General features: G+C 45.8%; 1 protein-coding gene across 2 annotated transcripts in view; it reads left to right on the top strand.

The window, feature by feature from the left end:
• The window catches only part of LOC119969437 (protein-glutamine gamma-glutamyltransferase 2-like), a 98595-nt gene that overhangs the window by 16792 nt on the left and 62332 nt on the right, over positions 1-19471 (top strand). For both annotated transcript variants that reach the window (XR_005461353.1, XM_038803072.1), the window contains exons 3-4: positions 13442-13684; positions 14689-14807. Coding sequence is in view for 1 of the 2 variants with exons in the window: in XM_038803072.1 (XP_038659000.1) it covers positions 13442-13684; positions 14689-14807 (362 nt within the window). In the remaining variant the exon portion in view is untranslated. The remainder of the gene's footprint in view (positions 1-13441; positions 13685-14688; positions 14808-19471) is intronic.

Genomic DNA, 19471 nt, shown 5'->3' on the forward strand with positions numbered 1-19471 from the left:
ATACGCGGATGACGTCATCGCGTATTTGCGCGAAACCCAGTGCCCACCGATCGCGGGCCCATGGCACCCTTGGCACGGCCGTGGTACTGCCGTGCCAATCGGTGCCATGGTTATAAAAAGCGAGAGTTTACGGCCGTTTTTACAAACGGCCAGACCAGGTGTGTTTGCCGTTCGTAAAAACAGCCGTAAAGGGCTGGGAACTCGGCCCATCCATCAGCTGTGAATCGCTGCCGGCCGTAAAAAACGGCGGCAGCGATTCGTGTCGGGAGTTGGGCGTGGGGAGGGGGGGGGAGAATAGCGAGAGGGCGTCGGAACAGCGTGGCCGTAAAATTTTACGAGCCACGCTATTCTCCGCACCATCGGGAGTGATGAGAATCTCGCCCTTATTCTTTCAGTTGCTCGTGCTTTTCTTGCCAATCACTTTAAATCTGTAACCTCTCTTTATCACCCCTTCAGTGATTGGAAACAGTTTATCTTTATTTACTCATTTAAACTCTTCATAATTTTAAGGACTTCTAACAACTTCTTTGCCTTCTCTGCTCTGAGGCGATCAACTCCAGCTTTTTCAGTCACGCCATTTAACTGCAACCTGATCTCTCTGGAACCATTCTCGTGAACCTCTTCTGTCCTGTCCTCAAAGCCTGTATTGGGCAAATGATGCTAAAGTCTGCTTCAGCTATTTTGGGTGGTCCCAGCAGTTGTTCACACCTCATTAACAGTCCGGGTTACCTGCTGTCACAAATTTCAGTCTGTGTTTTACAATTGGGCTTAAGTTTGATTCTTCATACATTATGAAACCTATCTGTTGTCAGAATCAGTTTTGGCTAAGAAATCTCGAGTGAATATATCAATAGGGCCACTCACAGGCAGCACGGTGGCCTAGTGGTTAGCACAACTGCCTCACGGCGCTGAGGTCCCAGGTTCGATCCCGGCTCTGGGTCACTGTCCGTGTGGAGTTGCACATTGTCCCCGTGTCTGCATGGGTTTCGCCCCCACAACCCAAAAATGTGCAGAGTAGGTTGATTGGCTACGCTAAATTGCCCCTTAATTGGAAAAAATAATTGAGTAATCTAAATTTATTTTTAAAAAAATTAATAGGGTCACTCAGTTGTGAAAGTTTGAACTTTGGGGAAAGTTGCCACTGCCACGAAATAATTTGTACTTCTATTTTGCATTTTTGTTTTGAAAGTTGAAAGCTAGAGGTTGATCTTTAATGAACATAACAAAACAGTGAAAAGCAACTAAAAGTACAAAATTATATGAAAATAGGCAGGGTAAAGTTATAAGATCATTCAGATACAAATTGTAGGATATATTAAATGGAATGGACACCCTAGACAAGTGCAAAGTCAATTCCAGCCCAACTCATCCCGGAGTCACAACACAAGTAAATTAACTAATAATTGTTATAAAAATGCCCAAAATCAATGGCCCCTGGTTACTCAATAATTAGTCACCAGGTTTGTAAGTTGAAACACAACTACTGTTCATTTATAATAAGAATAATGAAGAAATATGCTGCAGATACAGTTGGTGAAATATTAATAATGACATAATTCCTCCTATAACTTGCCCCCTTGCCCTCTACACACACAAACAAGACAGAAGAACACATAGAGGTGGAAAATGGAAAAATAAACTTAAGTGAAAAAGGAAAGAGTTTTTGCTTCAGATGATGGTTCCTAACATGCTTTCTTCAGAGTTACAGCCTTTGTTTTGCAGCCTGTACTGGTTTTCTTGCAGTTTTTAAAAACACTCACACCTTTCCTGGAGAGGCAGAAACTTTGTTACCTCAAACCTTGCCTTCAGTTTGTGATTAATTTTCTAGCCTCTGTAGCATAGAAAAGGTAGTACTCACAGACAACAGGCCTTCTGGATAAAGATAGTTGATTTACACCAGCCTTTCTGGGAAGAGCAAACAGATTCTGAACTTTGCCTGCACAGCCTGTAATAGTTCTCCTGTAAACAGATTCACCCAGGCTCTCTGTCAGCTCAGAAATACAGGGTTTCTGGAGAAAACCAAAGAGGAGAGAGAGTGGGAGTTCGCTCTAAGCGAACCGGGAATCAAACTGAATCTAAACTGGAAACCGTGCACTCTGGAAAACATTCCAGTGGGATCAGTTCTAATCACCACCTGTTACCAGGCAGAGCACAGCCTTTTGGGCCAACTGATTGACCATCAGCCAAATCAATCAAACTGAGATCAGCCATTCTCTGTCTTTGATGCCGGTCACTATGGCCTCCTGTTCAAACCAGCACAGGCTTCTGCTTAAATTAAAGGCATAGGGCAGGGCTTCCTTCTGCTTGAATTAAAGATACAGGCTGCCTTAAAGACATATGTCCATAAATCATCCATGGATGAAAATGTAACAGCAAAATAAAATAAATGAGAAATAAGGGAATAAAGAGGAAGGACCCTCACAAATGGAGACTGCCATTCACAAACAGGCCACTTCTACCTCTTTCCTCTATTTTACAGCTACCAATGTGGGTAGAACTGACATTTAATGTTTGTCTATTTTATGTGCGTGCAGATGCTGACTGGTTTACTGTGGTTTCAGCATTCCCTGTTTCTATTTCCAATTTGCAGCATTTGTAATTTTTTGTTGTTTTACCTGCACCTGTATTGGGAGAGTTCCCAGTTGCCCTTTCAAAGCAAGATAAAGCAGGATTAATTGACTCTTTGCCTCTGTAATTTGGGGGTAATGTTTTAAAAAATGCAGAAGTTTGAATGCTGAGAATCATTGAAAACACTTGACAACATATGATTGCTGAACCAACAATACATGTGCATGGTAAGTCCTAGGGCGGGATTCTCCGCCCCCACCGTGTCCCGAATTCTCCGCCACCCAAGATTCGGCGGGGGCGGGAATCGCGCCGCGCCAGTCGGCGGGCCCCCCGCGGCGATTCTCCGGCCCGCGATGGGCCGAAGTCCCGCCGCTGACAGGCCTCCCCCGCCGGCGTGGATTTAACCTACCTGACCGGCAGGAGTGGCGGCGCGGGCGGGCTCCGGGGTCCTGGGGGGGGGGCGATCTGGCCCCGGGGGGTGCCCCCACGGTGGCCTGGCCCGCGATCAGGGCCCAGCGATCGGCGGGCGGGTCTGTGCCGTGGGGGCACTCTTTTTCTTCCGCCTTTGCCATGGTCTTCACCATGGTGGAGGCGGAAGAGACCCCCTCTCCTGCCCATGCGCCGGTATGACATCAGCAGCCATTGATTCTGCAGCGCATGCGCGGACTTGCGCCAGCCGGCGAAGTCCTTTCGGCCCCGGCTGGCGTGGCACTAAAGGCCATTCACGCCAGCCGGCGGAGTGGGAACCACTCTGGCGCGGGCCTAGCCCCTCAATGTGAGGGCTTGGCCCCGAAAGCTGCAGAGAATTCCGCACCTTTGGGGCGGCCGGACGCCGGAGTGGTTCACGCCACCCCGACATGTCGGGACCCCCCACCCCGCCGGGTAGGGGAGAATCCCGGCCCAAGAAACTATTCAATTGTGTGTTAATTCAGATCATCTTGATAAGTCATCAATTTAAAGTGTAAATGTGCTTATATCACATAAATATTGAGCACAGTGACATATCAAATGCCCCTGATCTTATCAGCACTGTGAAGTGCTCATTTTATGAAAGATACTTGTGATATGATTTACACTGAGTTGAAATGAATATTAAATGTCTCAGTATTTTTATTGAATTTGACATGTGCGGTGACCTCATACAAAACTATCTCAAACTGATTTTGAATCATTTAAGAATACATCCTAAGACTCAATTTCTCTTTAGCATGACCGGTAGCAACTCATAGCCAAGAGGCACTGGAAAAGAGTGGAAAAGATTTATAAGAACAATACTGAGAGGTTATAAAAGGCTGGGATTCTTTTCTGCAGAACAAAAACTAGGCTGAAGGGTGACCTATGAGGAATTCGCTACAGTAGTTGTTAAGAACATATTACAATTTGTGGGGAAGTCCAAAGCTCAGGGCCATAAAGTCAACTAATAAATCCAATTTAAAAAAAAAATTAGAGGAGCTTCTTTACCCAAAGAGAAGTTAGAATGTGGAGGTTGCACCATATGTAGTTGCCACAGTAAACGCATAAATGCCTTTAGATAAGAACATAAGGGAGAAAGGAATAGAAAGGGTATGCAGAGGGAGGTAGATAAAGTAGTTTGGGAAAAGGTTGATGTGGAGCATCAACACAAAACAAAAGCCAGTTGGACAGTATGGGCCGTTGCTGTGCTTTTGTGTAATATTAACATAAATAAGGCAGAAAACTAATGCATAAAAACATTAAATGCTTCCCTCTGTGACAGTTTGAAATAAATTGTTCTCGTTGCGGTTGAGCGGAGACATTAAACTGACAAGTCTCAGCCAGTGGTGTAAACAGAACACATTACACAAACAGAAAACAGTCAATCGATTCCTAGTGGGACTCCCTGTGGTGAAATGTCCTCATTAACTAAATATATGGTTTTAATCTTCCAGGTTGTTGTTCGCTCCCTTGAAAACAAGTCCATTACATTTAAATAAATGTTGCGAACATCCACTTGTACTAATTCCTTACTTGGGTATCCTTGTCAAACTTTGATGTATCACAAAAGTGATACATCAAATGAAAGTGAAAACAAAAGTTGAATAAGGAACAGACAATCCAAGATTGCCACACCAGCGTTCCACCCAAAGTTTCCATAATAAATGAGTAAATTAAAATAGCACACCAACCACTGTTGTACTGAAAGTCTGACACATTCTTACACGCATGGTGTCAACAGTATTCAGGCTTTTGTGTTTCTCAGTACTTGAATTAGGAAGTGGACTAACTGCATGACGCACCTCAAAATCGACTCTTGTATTTTTCTGGTATCACTACTCATGATGTCTGCGTTTGACAGCATCAGTGGCAAAAAAATAAACTCGCAAGATTAGTAGATCTGAGACTCCAGGAAAACCCGCATAATTGATGGTGCCACATGTTATGTATCTGGAACTGACAGCATAACCAAAGATTACCAACTCTCTAGCTTCCAATTCACTGGCTCTACCCCAGAGAAGTGATCCCATCTGAGTGGAAAATGATTGCCTGATGCCACAATTTGACATTAGACAATGGTTTGTCAACAGTCTACACCTGATAATTTAGTGTTGTGTTGTATGTGGGGAAAAATACATTTATTCCAATATTCGGATAACATAGAAAAGTGAGAGATACTAATTACAGAATTCTGCCGCAGAGAAGGCCATTTGAGGTGTTGTGTCTGCGCCGGCTCATTGAACAGAGTGCAGAACAGACTGCACCCAGTTTTGGTCCCCTGCCTTCTCCCTGTAACCTTGCACGTTCTTCCTTTTCAAATAATGATCCTATTCCCTATTGAATGCCTTGATTGAAACTACCTGTTGCATGAAAACGGTTCTCCTTATGTCTCCATTGCCGCTTTTATCAATTATCTTCAATGATTGCACTGGCATTCTCAGCCATTCCGCAACCGAGTGGAAACGGTTTCTCTCTGTCTACTCAGCCTAGACCTGTCATGATTTTGAATACCTCTCAAATGTCCTCACAAACTTCTCAACTCTTCCAAGATTCCTACATAACTGAAGTTCCTCATTCTTGGGACCATTCTCATGAATCTTTCCTGCACCCTCACTAATATATTCACATCTTTCCGAATGTGTGTCCTCCGAACTGGATGCAATTCAATTCTTGAGTTGCGACTGAACCACTGTTTTATACAAGTTCGGCAGAACATTCCTGCTCTTCTACCCCATAGTCATTAACAAAGCCGAGGTTGCTGTGCGCTTTATTAACCTTGTCCTACCGCCTTTAATGCCTTATTCATGTATAGACCCATGTCCCTTTGCTTCTGCACTCCCCAGCTGATTAAAATGTTTAGTTTTTCAGTCTAATTATATTTCAAGAATTTTGATTCAGATTCTCTGGCTGTCATGAGCTACATGGGTGTCCTGGTTTCACACTGTGACTGTGATAGCTTTGAGAGCCTAGCCTAGTTTACAAAATGGGTATATTTATTCAGACATACTTGTACATAGAAATTAACCACAATCCAACAACTGTCCAACCATTCAGCAGTGAAATTCTGAAATACTTCTTAGCTGAGGAATTTTAGAACACCTTTCCCCAAAAAGTTGTGGATTTAAAAAATTGGGATATGGCCATTGCCCATCCATAACTTTCCTTGAGAAGGTGATGGTGAATTGCATTCTTGAACTGCTGCAGTCCATATGGTGTAGGTATACCCACAGTGCTATTAGCATGGGTGTCGTTTTGATCCAATGACAGTGAAGGAACAGCGATATATTTCCGAATCAGAATGGAGTAACTTGGAGTGGAACGCCCAGGTGGTAGTGTTCCCAGGTATTGCCCTTGTCCTTCTAGATGGCAGTGGTCATGGGTTTGGAAGGTGCTGCCAAAGGAGCCATGGTGAGTTCCTGCAGTGCATCTTATAGGTGGTACACACTGCTGCCACTGTGCATCGGTGGTGAAAGGAGTGAATATTTGTGGATGGAGTGCCAATCAAGCAGGTCGCTTTACCTTGAATGTTGTCAAACTTCTGGAGTGTTGTAGGAGTTGCACTCATCCAGGCAAGTGGAGAGAATTCTATTGCACTATTGACTTGTGGTTTGTAGATGGTGGACAGGCTTTAGAGAGTCAGGAGGTGAGTTACTCGCTCTTGTAGCCACAGTATTTATATGGCTCGTCCAGTTTAGTTTCTGGTTAATGGCAACCACCAGGTTGCTGATAGTGGGGAATTCAATGATGGTAATGCCATTGAATGTAAGGGGTGATGGTGGGTCATTTGAAATGTTGCTAAGTGTGCTTTACACTTAATTGCTCAGTTTTATAACTTTTGCTCTAGAGTCACCAGGTATCTTTATGATACCACCACAAGGTTCAAGTTCAAGTGCTGATCAATAACTCAATACACCAGTTAGTAAGGTTCAAATCAAAACACATTTATTATATACACAGTCAATCGCTACTCATGCATAAAATACTACTCACAAGACTATCACTAACACTAATAGGCCAATACTTAGCTTTGGAAACTGGCCCACCAGGTCAGGGGAACAAATGGCCTTTTGTTCGCTTCTGAGTCTGCAGGCTTCCAGCTGGTATGGACTAAGGGTTAGGAGCGCCTATCTCGTAGCGTGCGTTGACTGGACACTTACTTGGTTGGTGCAGCTGCTAGGCAGGTCACGGTCAAGAGTTGTTTCGAGCTGCTGAGAGACCCTGCCAAGAAGCTGTTAGGCCGGACCCTGCCAAGAAGGACGAATTGAACTTGGGGACTCTACTTTATAGTCCCCAGGGGCTTTGCACCCTTTTGGGCGGACCCTGTACCTGGTTCCAAGTGATTGGACTGAGTTCTGATCACTTGGATCAATTTCTCCAATACTGGATCTGTTCCCTGATCGCTGGGCGGTTCCTAAGTGTCCGTTGGCCTCCCTTTGTTTTGGCTCCCGCTGGCGCCGAGGAGTCTGGCTTGGCCTCGATTATCTTAACTGTTTCAATTGTTCCCGGGGATCGCTCATCAATATGTAGATGGTCGTCAGTTTCAGTGCTGTCTGGGTTTCTGCAAGTTCTAATATACAGGAGATTTTGCACCTGCCTGTTTTCCTGCGTTTGGCCATTTCTCCCTGCATTCTTAGCGGATTTCCATTTTAAAGTCGGGAAGTGGCCAACCCAGGTGGCTACAGAAATTTCAAGATTGAGATTTGTAGATTTATTTCAATGGGAAGGGACAGGAATCAAAGGCATATAAATGGAGCTGGGACAAATGTCAGCATGATTTAATTCAATGACAGAACAGGCTCAGGGTGCTGAATAGTCAATGTTCCAACACGTTTATGGAACAGTTCTTTAATTTCAGAATTATAGCAAAAATTTCTGGAAATACAGAACAGATGCGGCAGATGTTGGGAGATATTGCGAAGCCTCTGTACTTTTAAAACACCAAAGGTGGAATTTCAGTTGGAAGCCATGTGGAATAACTGGAACTGGAGAGAGTTTCTGAAGAAGGGGGTGTGGCCAGGTGTGAGAGACACCTGGGCCGGAATTCTCCAGCTATTGGGTTTCCCAGCAGCATGTGGTGCCTTCAATGGGAAATCTCATTGACAAGCGACTGGAAGATAGATTCCCGCCGCCAACGAACCTCGCGCTGCCGAGAGACAGGCGACTGGGGGTCCAGATAATCTCGCCCCTGATCAAACACAGGGAAGGAAATGGAAAGCAATGATAGTCAACAAGCTGAAAGAGATAAACATAAATCTTGTTTGAGAGAAGAGCAGAACTTCTTCAAGGTGAGAATATGTGGGAGAGAAGCGGCAGTGAATTAAACACTAATAGAAAAACAAATGCTGGAATTCCAATAGGAAAATTCTAGAAAATTTCAGCAGTTCAGCATCTGTGGAGGGAAACAGAGTTAACGGAACAATTCTCTCAATAAATTTAGAATTGTGGTCTCCGACAGAGAAAGTGGTGTGATTACCGTCGGGTGTATCGGAGCGATCCAGATCACAATCACAACAGGTCAGGGGAACAAATGGCCTTTTGTTCGCTTCTGAGTCTGCAGGCTTCCAGCTGGTATGGACTAAGGGTTAGGAGCGCCTATCTCGTAGCGTGCGTTGACTGGACACTTACTTGGTTGGTGCAGCTGCTAGGCAGGTCACGGTCAAGAGTTGTTCCTTAAGGAAGGAGTTATCGAGGCCAGCAACAGTCCCTGGCGAGCCCAAGTGCTGGTAGATCGGACTGGGGAGAAAAACCGGATGGTCATTGATTACAGTCAGACCATCAACAGGTTTACGCAGCTGGACGCGTACCCACTCCCCCGTATTTCTGACCTGGTTAACAGGATCACGAAATACAAAGTATTTTCCACGGTGGATCTTAAGTCCGCCTACCACCAGCTCCCCATCCACGCGAGTGACCGCAAGTACACCGCGTTTGAGGCAGATGGGCGCCTCTACCATTTCCTCAGGGTTCCATTCGGTGTCACAAATGGGGTCTCGGTCTTCCAACGGGAGATGGACCAAATGGTCGACAAGCACGGTTTACGGGCTACCTTCCTGTACCTCGATAACGTCACCACCTGCGGCCACGACCAGCAGGACCATGACATCAACCTTCAAAAATTCCTCCGAACCGCGAAACTCCTTAATTTAACTTACAATAAGGATAAGTGCGTTTTTAGCACCGACCGTCTAGCCATCCTCAGCTACGTAGTGAGTAACGGAGTGTTAGGCCCCGACCCCGAACGCATGCGCCCCCTGATGGAACTCCCTCTCCCCAACTCCCTCAAATCTCTTAAACGCTGTCTGGGCTTCTTCTCTTATTACGCCCAGTGGGTCCCCAACTACACTGACAAAGCCCGCCTCCTCATCCATTCCATCTCCTTTACCCTGTCGATGGAGGCCCGCCAGGCCTTTAGCCGCATCAAAGCGGATATCGCAAAGGCCACGATGCGTGCTATCGACGAGTCCCTCCCATTCCAGGTCGAGAGCGACGCGTCTGACGTAGCTCTGGCGGCACCCTGAACTAAGCGGGCAGACCAGTGGCCTTCTTTTCACGAACCCTCCACGCTTCCGAAATCCGCCATTCCTTGGTGGAAAAGGAGGCACAGGCCATAGTTGAAGCTGTGCGACATTGGAGGCACTATCTGGCTGGCAGGAGGTTTACCCTCCTCGCAGACCAACGGTCAGTGACTTTCATGTTCGACAATGCACAGAGGGACAAGATCAAGAACGACAAGATCTTGCGGTGGTGGATCGAGTTGTCCACGTACAACTACAATATCTTGTATCATCCTGGTAAGCTCAACAAGCCTCCCGATGCTCTATCCCACGGTAACTGTGCCAGCGCGCAGATTGACCGCCTCTGCTCCCTCCACACGGACGTCTGCCATCCAGGGGTCACCCGTTTTTACCACTTTATTAAGACCCGCAACCTGCCCTACTCCGTTGAGGAAGTCAGGACCATCACCAGGGACTGCCACGTCTGCGCCGAGTGCAAACCGCACCTCTACCGCCCTGAACGAGCGCATCTGATCAAGGCATCCTGCCCCTTTGAACGTCTCAGTATAGACTTCAAGGGTCCCCTCCCCTCCAACAACCGTAACACATATTTCTTGAGTGTTATTGACGAATACTCACGCTTCCCTTTCGCCATTCCCTGTCCCGACATGACCACAACAACCGTCATAAAGGCCCTCCTATCCATCTTCTCCCTGTTCGGTTACCCCGCGTACATCCACTGCGACCAGGGGTCCTCCTTTATGAGTGACAAACTGCGTCAATTCCTGCTCAGCAGGGGCATAGCCTCTAGCAGGACGACCAGTTATAACCCCCGGCGTAACGGTCAGGTCGAGCGGGAGAATGGCACAGTCTGGACGACCATCCTACTGGCCCTACGGTCCAGAGATCTCCCTGTTCCCCATTGGCAAGAGGTCATCCCTGACGTCCTGCATTCAATCCAGTCTCTCCTCTGTACTACCACTAATCAAACACCTCATGAACATCTTCTTGTTTTCCCTAGGAAGGCGTCCTCAGGATCCCCTCTCCCGACCTGGCTGGCCACTCCCGGGCCCATCCTGCTCCGGAAGCATGTGCGGGTGCACAAGTCTGACCCGTTGGTTGAGCGAGTCTAGTTACTCCACGCCAACCCGCAGTATGCGTACGTGGAGTATCCCGACGGACGACAGGATACGGTCTCGCTTCGGGACCTGGCACCCGCCGGTGTGTGGCCTTCTCCTCTTCCATCAACACCTCCCTCCCCAACCACAATTCCACCCAGCGCCCCCACGACCCAGCGCATATACCCCCTCTTCCCCGATCACAGCGTCTCCACCACCAGCCCGGGGTCCGGAGACACATCTACGACCGACGCTCCTGGAGGCAAGGACGTCACCGGCTCCACTGCGACGGTCCACCAGAACACCACGGGCACCCGACAGACTGATCGTGTCCATCTGATGCAACCATGGGACTTTATTGGACTCTATTGTAATTGTTTGCATCCTAATGTAGTATTGTTTATTTTGCCACGAGCCAGTGGGCAGCCCATTTCTTCTCGATTATCTTTACTCATACCACCAGTCCTCAGACCCCCCCACCCCTCTCTCTCTCTTCCCCTCACACACCCCCCGCCTCCCCCCGCCGCCTTTCTCCACACGGGGTGAATGTGGTGATATGAGTGGGAGCACTGCCATTGGTGCAGAGCATTGGTTTCCCATTGGCTCTGGCTGGTCATGTGCCTCTCGTCTTATTGGCTGGGACTAGTCATGTGACTGCTCACCAATTGGTCGAGAGGCAAGTAGACCCCGCCTCCGAGGCGGGGTATAAGTACCCAGGTTTCCCGGCAGACGGCTTTTCTCTGTAGTCGACCACCGGGCTAACAACTAGCTGATTAAAGCCACAATTTGGATCTTCATCTTGTCTCGCATCCAATTGATGGTTCATCACCATGCATTGTAAACTTGTTGATAGTTTGCATCACTTAAATCCCAAAACTTTATACTGCTTTGTAGCATTCTCCAAAGTGCCTTCTTTTCTACATAATTCAGAAATGCAGCCATTTATTTCAATTCAATTTACCATTTTCAGTTCTGATCACAGAATCATAGAATTTGCAATGCAGAAGGAGGCCATTCAGACCATTGAGTTTGCACCAGCCCTTTGAAAGGCCATCCTACCTAAGCCAACACAGCCACCCTATCCTCGTAACTCAATCACCCCACCTAACCCCTTTTGGACACTAATTGGCAATTTAGCCTGGTCAATTCACCTAATCTGCACACCTTTGGACTGTGGGAGGAAACCGGAGCACCCAGAGGAAACCCATGTAGATACAGGGAGAACGTGCACACTCCGCACAGACAGTGACCCAAGTGGGAATCAAACCTGGGATCCTGGCGCTGTGAAGCAACAATGCTAACCAGTTTTGTTTCTTTGTTGCTGATGATGCCACAGCACCTATTTAGCTCATGTTTATCTACCTGGTGATCGACCTGATCCACCTTAGAGAGCAAAGAATACTTTAATTCTCAATCTGAAGGATAACGGGCACGATTTTACTCAAAGGGAACAATGCGCCATAGTGAGCACATTTAGCTGTGTGTTTCCTGGCGCTCACAGCTCTGAGAAACCTATGGCTATAAAACGGCACTCACGTGAGATAAGGAGCTTCAGCGGGGAATGCATGGCAGAAACCGCACATCGCCCCGTTTTGTGTATTTAGGAGCTCCTCTCATTAGTACGCCTCAGTATCTCCGAGGCCCCCATCGTGACTCACCCGAAGCCGCAACACACTATAGAAGGATCCCCGGCAATCCCCCCCCCCCCCCCCCCCCCCCCCCCCGCCCCCCCAACCCCCATGCATGGCACCTGCCCGGTCACCAGCACACAAAAAATTCCAGTTTGGCAGTGCCAGGCTGGCATCCAGGTGGCACTGCCAGTGTGTCAGGCTAGCTGTGTTAGGGTGCCCATGTCTCGCTGTAATATGCAGATTTTCTAAAATGTGATTCCGCCACAATGGGATTGACATCGCGACGTTTCGCAAGATCGCCTTAGATCGCTTGTTTCTGCCATGCTGCGCCTCAGCGAGCTGCTTTTTGGGCGCAGCATGGCCCTAAAATGGCATGCAATACTTCTGAAAGTGCAGCAGATTGAATGTCAAAGTGTGTCAAATGGGGCTTGAAGTCAGGACCAGCTGACTCCGATTGAGCCAAAGCCAGTGTATTTTATAAGTGGGCCAATCACCCTCAAATTGTGAGAAAGAAGGGAGGGAGAAATCAACTGATTGGTGCTACATTAGCAATGGTCTTATCAGGTGACAACAGCAATACCATACCCACAGTCCGGTGGGTCTTTCCTCCTTCTTTGGTAAGTGAGATCGCGTTTTGCTCAGTGGCTGCTGAGGCACACAAAACACTAGAAAGGTAGATGACGTTTGAAACTTAAGGTACGTGGTCCTGAAGTCTCACTCAATAAACCACTGGGCATCACCAAGGGACTGGAAGAGATGTCAATTAGAAGTAAAATGTTTTCTCACACTGCCGGATGGGAATTGGTAAGTGAGTTATGTTGTTACAATTTACCAGTATTCATCCCTCAATTGCAAAAGTGCAAACTGCCTGAGATAATAACCTGTCTGCTCTTCTGCCTGGGGACTGACTAATTTGTGGGAAGAAAATCCAAAGGAAAAGGGGGAAAAATAATTGTTGTTGGAAAGGAAAAAAAACCAGATTTATTTACAATTGTTGGACGATAATTTATTTGTGACGCAAAAGTTTTCTTTAATAAAAGCTGACAGTTATTAGCTGGTGAGAGAGAATGTTTCCACCTTTTTGAGCAGTTACAGAATAAGCACTCAGTAATATCTTTTGTGCTAAGAGTCTAATTCATTTTCTGAATTCAATAAAATTCTGTCTTTTTCCTTTCAGGACCGACACCTTCAGAAAAATCTGGAACTAAAGTCCAGTTTCCGCTGTCGGATTCATTGGATGATGCCAAATGGAATGCTTCTGTGGTACATAGTGATGGGAAAGAAATCTCCATGTCCATATGCTCACCTGCCAATGCCAACATCGGGCACCATGCTTTAAAACTGCTGTGCACAACACAAGGTCAATCTACCTTGCTTCCCCTCGGAGAATTCATCTTGCTCTTCAATCCATGGTGCCCAGGTATAGTACTTTTTAAATGGATTCCATCATTAAATCTGTGTGATAACATAACAGCCCGGAAGATATGGGCAACAAATGTGGCCTTGCCTACATTCTGAGATTAAATAAATAACTTAATTCACATGAGTCAAATTATAAAGCGGCCTTGTATCACAGTTAAATATTTTGGTTTAAACAGTTTTGAACAATTAAATTATTAATCAATAGTCATTTCAGAATTTATTTATGATGTTTATTGAAGTTAATGGAAATATGGAGGATAAAATACTTTTTGTTCCTTTATTTATCCTGGGTTGGTATGAAATACATCTAGAATCAACAGTGCTATGCTCCTAATATAGTGTTAAATTCCTCCTCAGGAGCACACTTCAGATGCAAACTCAGAACCGGGATCCCTACTGTACATTTGCTCTCACAAGATCAAACATCCTCCAAATCTCTTTAATTTGAGGTTCTCAATTTGAGCAGAATTATGAAGTTTTGAATTAAGGACTGGACCTGCGTCAATTTTGCTTCAGATTATTACACACAGTAACTTCACAACCGACACACCAATTTACCTCCTACCAAAATTGGGAGAAAGGGCAGTGTTTAAAACCCCCAAATAGCTGAGCTCCAAGATATCCCCCCATCAGTGTGAGGGTGTTTGATTAACATCAGTAGGTGCTGTGATTAAATTAAATTATGTCAGTAATGTTGGCAGTTGTTATAATGTTGTTAGCTGTTGTTGTTACCTTGCCAACTGCTTGCAATATTGTACATGCAAATCTTCCAGTTTCCCCAGGGGCACCCCTCACAGGATTGATTCACATGTACTATTTATAATGAATATTTGAGACATCGAATTAGATTGACTGCCACACAGTGCTATTATCAACACACAGCTCAGAAAAGTGTCTCACCTTTCTATCTGTTTCACATTATAATCTAAAGTCACAAATTATAATAACGGTGGATATTTGTAAAATAGCTAACCGCTTTGAGATTTTTTTTTTAAATTTCAGGTGATGCCGTCTTCTCAGACAGTGAGCATCAACGCAGGGAATATGTACTCAATGATCAGGGCTTGATCTATCGGGGTTCAAGGAAATTCATTTCGCACATTGCTTGGAATTTTGGGCAGGTACTTAAGATTCTAAACTTATTTTGTCAGTGGAACAAAAAAAGTAACTGTTAAGCGCTAGGAATGGGCAGACAAAATGTAATAATTTATCAATTCTGTTGTTGCTGTTTACTTCTTTTACTCACTGTTGCCAATTTTGATGAGTGGAATACTATCCCACTAGCATCACTAATAACTGTTGCCAATTCTGCACCGGAGGCACCAATAATGTTGCCCTTCTTAATATTGAGTAATATTGCCTTTCAGAGTCACCAGGTATCAGATGATACCACCACAAGGTTCAACCGGATATTGATCAAAGACCCAACAACCAGTCAGTTAGTTCAAGTTTAATAATAGTTTATTTAGCGGGGCTGTTTAGCACGGGGCTAAATCGCTGGCTTTGAAAGCAGACCAAGCAGGCCAGCAGCACGGTTCGATTCCCGTAACAGCCTTCCCGAACAGGCACCGGAATGTGGCGACTAGGGGCTTTTCACAGTAACTTCATTTGAAGCCTACTTGTGACAATAAGTGATTTTCATTTCATTTACACACAAGATTAACTCACACATGCAACATTATAACACTACAAGCTAAACTACACCTAACACTACAACAACCTGTACTTAACTTTCAGGCACCCGGCTTTGGCAGAGGAACAAGGCCTTTGTTTGGATCTGGAGTGGCTGGGTCTGGAGAAGTAACTTCGGTTCTGCTGGGCTCATCCGTCTGGTAGCGATCGTTGATCTTGAACTTGCTTCTGGTCATGGTGCTGCAGTTGGCTTCAGGAGTAGGCCTGGCCAAAGTGTGCCAGGGCCAAAAGAGATCGAACACATGACAGAGTCTCTCTTTATCCTTTGGGGTTTCGCGCTTTTTAGGGCGGTCCTTCGCTTTCGACCCCATAATTCGGCAGGCTTCGATCACTGCCTTCGATTTGAGCCAATAAAGGGGCGGGTGCCTTGTTGGCTGGGTGTGTCCCGAGCGGTCATTGACCTTGGCTGTTTGTACTTCCTGGGTGAAGGGAGTGGCACCAATATGCCTGGAATTGTATCTGATACCTGAGTACCAATCCTTTGTCCTGGGGAAATGGGTCATTCGAATGCAAATCGGCTAGGGGTTTCGATACTGTCGGTTTCTCTGTCAGCAAATACACATTTAGGCTCTGGGTTTGCCTGAATCCTGTATTGACCATATTGTTCTTTGGGATGCCGGGTACCCTTGGTCAAGGACAGGTTCTATACTACTTTGTCCTATGTATTGGAGCATTTACCTGAGTTTTTAATACATAACACACTCAGAAATTCTAAAGGGGCACTATACAACATTTAATCATCCCTCATTTAACTTATTTACACAAAAGGGGAACCTCAACTGTCCGTACCTAAACTACACTTATATTGCTAGCTAATAATCAAAAAGAACTTATATTACAGTACAAAAATTTTAAACGATGCAGCTTCAAATTCCTACTTAACTTAATACATTTACTGAAAACGCAAACATTATTCATCAGAAAGAGTTCAAAAAGAGTGTGGGGTCTGTTGAAGTCCAACAAAGGGGGCTCGGAGTGTATATATCAGGGAGCGGGAGGCTCTCCTTCGCCATTTTCAAAGTCTCAGTGTCTAAACGACACTGCAGAGTTTTGCAATAACTAATAGGGCTTCTACCGTGTATGAGAGGGAAAACCATTTTACGATGTTTCGCACAACGTGGGAGTTTAGGGCCAGTGTGGTGTGAGTTACAGGGACCCTTGATGAACGCAACTGTAGTGATCCAACGATGATCATGATGGAGGTCATCAGTTCTGTCTTCATCTTGTCTTTTGTTCTTTGTATCCACATATATTCCTGGGGTGCAAGCATAATATATGTTATTACCTTTGTTTAATATCTCGTTTGTCTGTCCGTTTCTCATTAATATCAATTTCCCCTTTGGAATTGTCACCATGTGTGACTCCCTCGTTTTTTTTAAACCAACCATTTTGGAGACAAGACATCCAGAAAGAACATTCTGTTAAAGTGCAACATGTGGTCGATGCGTTGTGTCATAACAGCAAATTTTGTTTCAACCAAGTGTGTTGAACGTGTAAATAGCAGTTGGGGTTAGCAACCGAAGGGTCACCAGAAACCAAAGTTGAGTGCAGAGACTGTGGCAAAAAGCATTCTTTAAACCACATGCAAAAAAGAACAGATCAGGGGAAACAAAGACCTGCCAGAGACAGTAAAGAGTTTTAAAAAAACTTTCCAAAATCAGTGATGGGAACATGGGGTGCATATGAGCCGCGGCAGGGCAAGAATGAGTGGAATTCCCGGGTAGGGCGGTGATCGGTGCTGTTGCTCCACTACCCGAGCTTGGCTGACCGAATATATAGAGGGTCCTCAGGCAGGCCGGGGTAAAGTGCCGTTACTCCACTGCCTGGGTGACCTTACATGAGTGGAAAGAGTTTGTAGCATATGGAATCCGAGAATGTGCAGACGAGTGATCGTGCAAGCATCAAGAAATTTAGAGGAAGGGCGACATTAAGTAAAACATCTGAGACTGAAAGAAGAAATTGTATCAAGAAATAAAAGTGGGCAGGCTACATCAGAAAATAGGACACCGTAAATCTCAATCCGTTCCCTTTTCTCATCATCTGGACACCTCAGGGTTCCATTTCAAAAAGCGTCGTAAAGGGATTACCATAATGGGAGTCAGACTCTGAGTCATCACCACCTCCCGGTTGCCAAATTCGTGTCTGGCATTTTCGTGCCATGGCCGCGTGGGACGTTGTGGGTTCCAAATAATCATCCCTTGTCAACTGATGAGAGATATCGCGGTGCCATTGTTTCTTATATTCTTATATCTGTGGGGTGGTAGCTGCAAAGGGCACATTTCTATTGTGGCGGTGGCTCTGGTTGTGGCAATGAAAGGGGGTATGAGGGGCCAAACATATCTTGGTTGGGGTTCCTGGGGCTGGAGCGACTGGGGCCTGGACGGTTGTGCCATTGGTCATTGATTTCAAACAGCTCTGGAATGCTGTCGCTATTGTCTGGATCAAGTTTAAGGTGGAAAGTCGTTTCTGGGGGCAGGGACTTGGTCGAGTCTGTGGACGTGCTGTCCAGGCTGGGGGAGGGTCAGGCTGAGTTGTCAGTGTGCAGGGCGTAGTCGTCTGCTATTGCCAGGGAGACGTGGTGTGAGTGGCTGCACTGGGTTACATAAACCTTTAGTCGGTTGATATGAAACCATCCTGACTTTCCATTTGGATACGTTATTTTGTATACCGAGGAGCTTACTTTATCTGAAATCGAGTAGGTTCCTGCAAATTTAGAGGAGAGGAATGAACTGGGTTATATAGGGAAATCGTTGCCTGCTGACCGACTGTATACTCTACTGGGTGTACTGTTCTATCAAAGCAGGGCTTACTCTGCTTTTTCTGAGTGCCTGGTTGGACAGCTGCAGCGAGCTGGGCAGCTTTAACATTTTCCAATACCTATTGGACTGCTTTTTCGTGGGTGAGGGCAGTGACTGTGGGGCTGGCCAAATCAAGTCCTAATAAGTATTCAGTTCCTTTCATGGGTCTTCCGATCATAAGAGTGCGGGAGGTGAAACCTGTGGAACTTGATACCGTGTTCCGAATGAATGTACGTGCAAATGCGAGAACTGTGCCCCTGTAGTGTTGTGCTGTTGCACCATTTTCCTGATAGTCGCTTTTAGGGTTCTGTTCATACGTTCCACAACGGCGCTGGATTGTGGGTGATGGGCAATATGGAATTTTTATTTTATCCCAAAAATCGTCAATTATGCATCACTCTTCCTGTAAAATGTGAACCTTTGTCCGATTCAATGCTGCGGGCGAGTCCCCAGCGTGTAAATATTTGCTGTGTTAAAATCTTGGCTGTTGCCTATGCCGTGTTTGTCCTGGAGTGAAATGTTCCACCAATTTTGTGAAGGTGTCGATCACCACCAACACATATTTAAAACTATTTCTGCAGGGGGGGAGGGGACCAATATAATCTAGCTGTAAATTCGTCCATGGGCCATTAACAGGCGGGTGTGTCTTAACTGACCTTTCCTGGAGTATCTGTCTGGGCTATTTTGAGCGCAAATCAAACAATTTTCACTATAATTGGCTGACTTCCACTTTTAAATCGGGCCACCAGCACAAAGGTCTGAGGTGGGCAATGGTGGTTTCTATCCCCTAATGTCCGTGTCCATCATGAAATTGACAAATAATCTAGTTCCTGTCCTGGGTGGGGACCAGATAAATTCCATTCTTTAATACAATTCCTTTCTGTACCATCAGTGTATCCTTGAAATTGTCATAGGGGGCTGGGAAGTTTAAAATTTGTTGTGTTGTCTGCCTTTTGGGCCTGTGCTAAATCTTGGATATTCATCTGTGAGACCTGGACTGCATGTCCTGGGGCGCACTCGGCGGGCCCTGCCAAAAGTGACCTTGTCGTGATCTTGCCTTTGCGAGGGCATCTGCTTTTACGTTACCATGTGTGGACGAACGATGATGGCTTCTAACCTTTATTATGGCATATTTGTGATCTTTAGTTGTTTCAAGAATGTGCTTCAGTAATGGCGCTGAGGGTAGGGGTTTACCATCAGCGGATATGAATCCTTTAGATTCCCACAGGGGCAGGAATTCCGTCAAACTGTTGCAGACATACAAACAGTCTGAATATATATCTGCGGGGGTCGGG

This window comes from Scyliorhinus canicula, chromosome 7, assembly GCF_902713615.1.
Source record: "Scyliorhinus canicula chromosome 7, sScyCan1.1, whole genome shotgun sequence".
In the NCBI taxonomy this organism is placed as follows: domain Eukaryota; kingdom Metazoa; phylum Chordata; class Chondrichthyes; order Carcharhiniformes; family Scyliorhinidae; genus Scyliorhinus; species Scyliorhinus canicula.